Raw genomic sequence first — 3,606 nt, forward strand, 5'->3', positions numbered from 1 at the left:
ATGCTGCTGTATACTACAAAAATACCTTTGATAGTTTTAGAATATTAATAAATGAATTTCCAGCAGAATTTCGATACATTACAAAAAATTGCATCCATTTTAAAGGGTGAAATTGTTGGTAATTTTATTATGAATCCCGCATTAATTTCAAAATACAAATAGTCATTATTTAGCCCTTGTTCAACTATTGGTCTATGCACTTTCACAAACACAGAAGGATGCGGATGTCTTCTATTTGGATATCTTTTCCTATACTCTAGGGCTACTTCTGCTGAATTTCTGTTTGCAAATATCTTTAACAATCCTCTAAAAAAATTGATCTATATCGAATAATAAAAAGCGGATTATCTTGAAAACGATCAACTTTAGCGCATTTTGATAAGAGTACCGTTTTTGCTTAGAAAAGTACAAAGAATAAGAATTTTTATTCAAAAAGCCAAAAAGTATACTGTCAGAAAAGTTATTGTTATTTTAATCCGTAGAGAATACATTACAGGGCGCCCTCTACCGGCTATAGTAAAACGGACTCCATAATCGTCTTTCTCATGCCAAAAAACCTCCGTATACCAACTTTGAATAGAATCGGTTGAAATACACGTGTATTATTAAATAAAAAGAACAACAATCTAGAACAATCTAGAACAACAATGAAAAATTTGAAAATCAAGAAATGGGGGGCTAACTTCCCGCACTCCTTATTTGTGGGCTTTTCGCTAACTTAGCCGGTTTGGCTAAAATAAGAGGAAAACAATTAAAGCGATTTAGTAATTCTTTGCTTTACGATTATTTCTAATTCTCTCAAACTAATATGAAAATTATTATTTAAGAGAGTATTATTATTATTATTAAAATCTTTATTAAGATTATTTAAAGATAACAAGCAGAATAGATATAGATAAGAACGAGTCGTCGCCAATTGCAATTAATCTTAACTTAGAAGAAATAAAAGTTATTAATAAAGAAATAATTATATTTCAGTCTCACAGTGTATAACAAAATATTTTTTTGTTGATATTGGCAACACTGATGAACTGTCAAATCGGTCAAATCGAAACATAACCTATAAATATTTTCACGTGTATTTTGTATTTTAAAATATAGAAGATAAAAATGGGTAAAACAAGTAAGATTTTCTTTTATATTATTAATAAATATTCTAAATATGTATATATATTTTTTAGGTAAAATTGGTTTGGAAAAGAAAAAAGCTTTCAAAGTTGAAATGAAAAAAAAAAGAAAAGAACTTCGAGCAAACTTAAAATTAAAACGTGCTAAGTTAATAGTAAGTAACCTTCCCTTTAAATCAACGGAAGAAAATCTAAAAGAACACTTCAACAAACATGGAGAAGTAGAAAGTGTTAACATATTAAAAAAAGATGATGGTAAAATGGTAGGTTGTGCTTTCGTTCAGTTTAAATTAGTTCAAAGCGCTGCGAGGGCGAGACATTATCTAAATGAAAAAGATTTTTTGGGAAGAAATCTTGTGGTTGATTTTGCCAAGCCCAAAAATAAATACAAGAAAGAGAAAAAAGTAAAAGAAACGGAATTAGTTGTAAAAGAGGAGGATGTAATTGATTTAAGTACTCTTAAAGATAAAGATGAAGTTAAAGAAGAAGTGTTAGACATTAAAACTGAAGATGAGTCTATTAAAAGCGATAACGATTCTGTCAAAAGTGAAAATGACTCTGTTAAAAGTGAAGAAACGTCTGCTGAAAGTTCAGATGAAGAAGATATTGATGAAAAAATTGAAGAAAAACCCGATTTAAACAAAAAACCTCACATGGTTTCTCAAGATGTTTCAGAGGGTAAAACAATTTTTATTAAAAACGTACCTTTTGATGCAACAAATAATGATTTAAAACAATGTATGTTACAATTCGGCCCTGTTTTTTATGCCTTAATTTGTATAGATAAATTAACTGAACACTCAAAAGGTACAGCATTTGTTAAATTTAAAAATAAAGAAGATGCAGAGAAATGTTTAGAAGCAAATGGAACCCACTATCTTCACGGAAACCTTTTAGATTTTCACTCAGCATTATCAAGGAATGATATAAACCAAAAAACAGCTAAAAAACCTAGATCTCAAGATTCCAGAAATCTTTATTTAGTTAAAGAAGGGGTTATTTTAGCTGGTACAAAAGCTGCAGAAGGTGTTTCAGCAACCGATATGGCAAAACGTCTTCAATTAGAACAATACAAAACACAAATGTTGCGAAATTTAAATATGTTTGTGTCAAGAACTCGTTTAATTGTTCATAACTTACCTGCAACTTGGAATGATGCAAAGTTCCATGCATTATTGAAAAAACATTCCAATGATAAAGCAATAATAAAAGAAGCTAGAATAATGAGAAATTTACGAAATGTTGATGCTAGAGGTGTTGGAAAATCAAAAGAGTTTGGTTTTGCAACCTTTGCAACTCATGAAGATGCCTTAAAAGTGTTACGTTCTCTTAATAATAATCCAAACATTTTTTCAGTAACTAAAAGGCCAATTGTTGCATTTTCGATTGAAAACAGATCAATTGTAAAAGGTAAAGAAAAACGATTAATGATATCTAAACACAAAAATCCAAAATGTAAAGATTTCAATCCTAATTTGATAAAAAAGAGACATGAATTTGATGAAAAAAGTAAAGGTAATAAACACGAAGATTGGAAAGGTGATGTGGAAGCGCAGGAATTTTCAGGCGTTTCAGCTAAACCTGGTGTTAAAAAGATGCGAAGTAGGTATAATTTGAAAGTTCAAGCAAAGTTACATTATGATAATATGAAAAAAGAAAAGAAGAAGAGCAAAAATGAAACTAAGAGTTTCGAGGAAAGGAAAAAAGATTTTAGGAAACAAGAAAAACAGAAGGTTAATCATAAACAAGAAAGTGATCATTTTTCTAAGTTGGTTAATAAGTATAAAGAGAGTTTAATTGTTGCTCAACCTGCAAAAAAATCTAAATGGTATGAATAAAAAGATTGTTGAAATTAAAGCTTCTCTTTTATTTAACCCATTCACCAAGTCTTTTATCACTAAGCGCGGAATATTTCGCACGCTGTAAAGGCTGCCACCAGCAAGCGCGGAATGCACGGCATGCGACTGCAAGGGTGTAGATAAGGGGGAAAGAAAAGAAAATGTGTATTTTCATATATTTTTTTTAATTTACTACATTTATTTAAACTAAATTAATTTAATTAATATAATGAACAAGAACAACGCCTCTTATATCCGAACCTACTTATTGTACCTCGAGATGCGAGCTGTTTCGTCGTCAAGCAAACCTGTAGATATATTGTGTATGTAGGAAGCGTTGACAAGAATCGACTTGTTTAGAAGCAGATCGACTTTTTGTCGCCTACTTCGGTACTACTGCTCTTTTATGTTCGACGGAACAAGAAAATTCAAAGGCGTCCGTCTGGCGATTTGATCGTCTATAAATTCCGAATGCAATTTTTATTATTTAGTTTTTAGTCGACTGTAGCCAGCAAATTTAATGTTGTCCCGTATTATTATCGTTAATCCTTATCATTTAATTATATTAAAACACAAGATGAGTAAACTGTTGTGTACCGCCGCCACCGATGTTGTATATTCTTACGATGTAACGTCGATAT

The 3,606-nt window shown here is 30.6% G+C and overlaps 1 protein-coding gene across 1 annotated transcript; it reads left to right on the forward strand.

The window, feature by feature from the left end:
* Positions 1-1,016: 1,016 nt before the first annotated feature.
* On the forward strand, positions 1,017-2,984 carry LOC111416170 (RNA-binding protein 28). The gene is made up of 2 exons (XM_023048123.2): positions 1,017-1,123; positions 1,182-2,984. Exons 1-2 carry the CDS (start codon positions 1,111-1,113, stop codon positions 2,963-2,965), a joined length of 1,797 nt encoding a protein of 598 aa, XP_022903891.2. The 5' UTR covers positions 1,017-1,110; the 3' UTR covers positions 2,966-2,984.
* Positions 2,985-3,606: the final 622 nt, after the last annotated feature.

This window comes from Onthophagus taurus, chromosome 11 (assembly GCF_036711975.1).
Source record: "Onthophagus taurus isolate NC chromosome 11, IU_Otau_3.0, whole genome shotgun sequence".
Classification (NCBI taxonomy): Eukaryota; Metazoa; Arthropoda; class Insecta; order Coleoptera; family Scarabaeidae; genus Onthophagus; species Onthophagus taurus.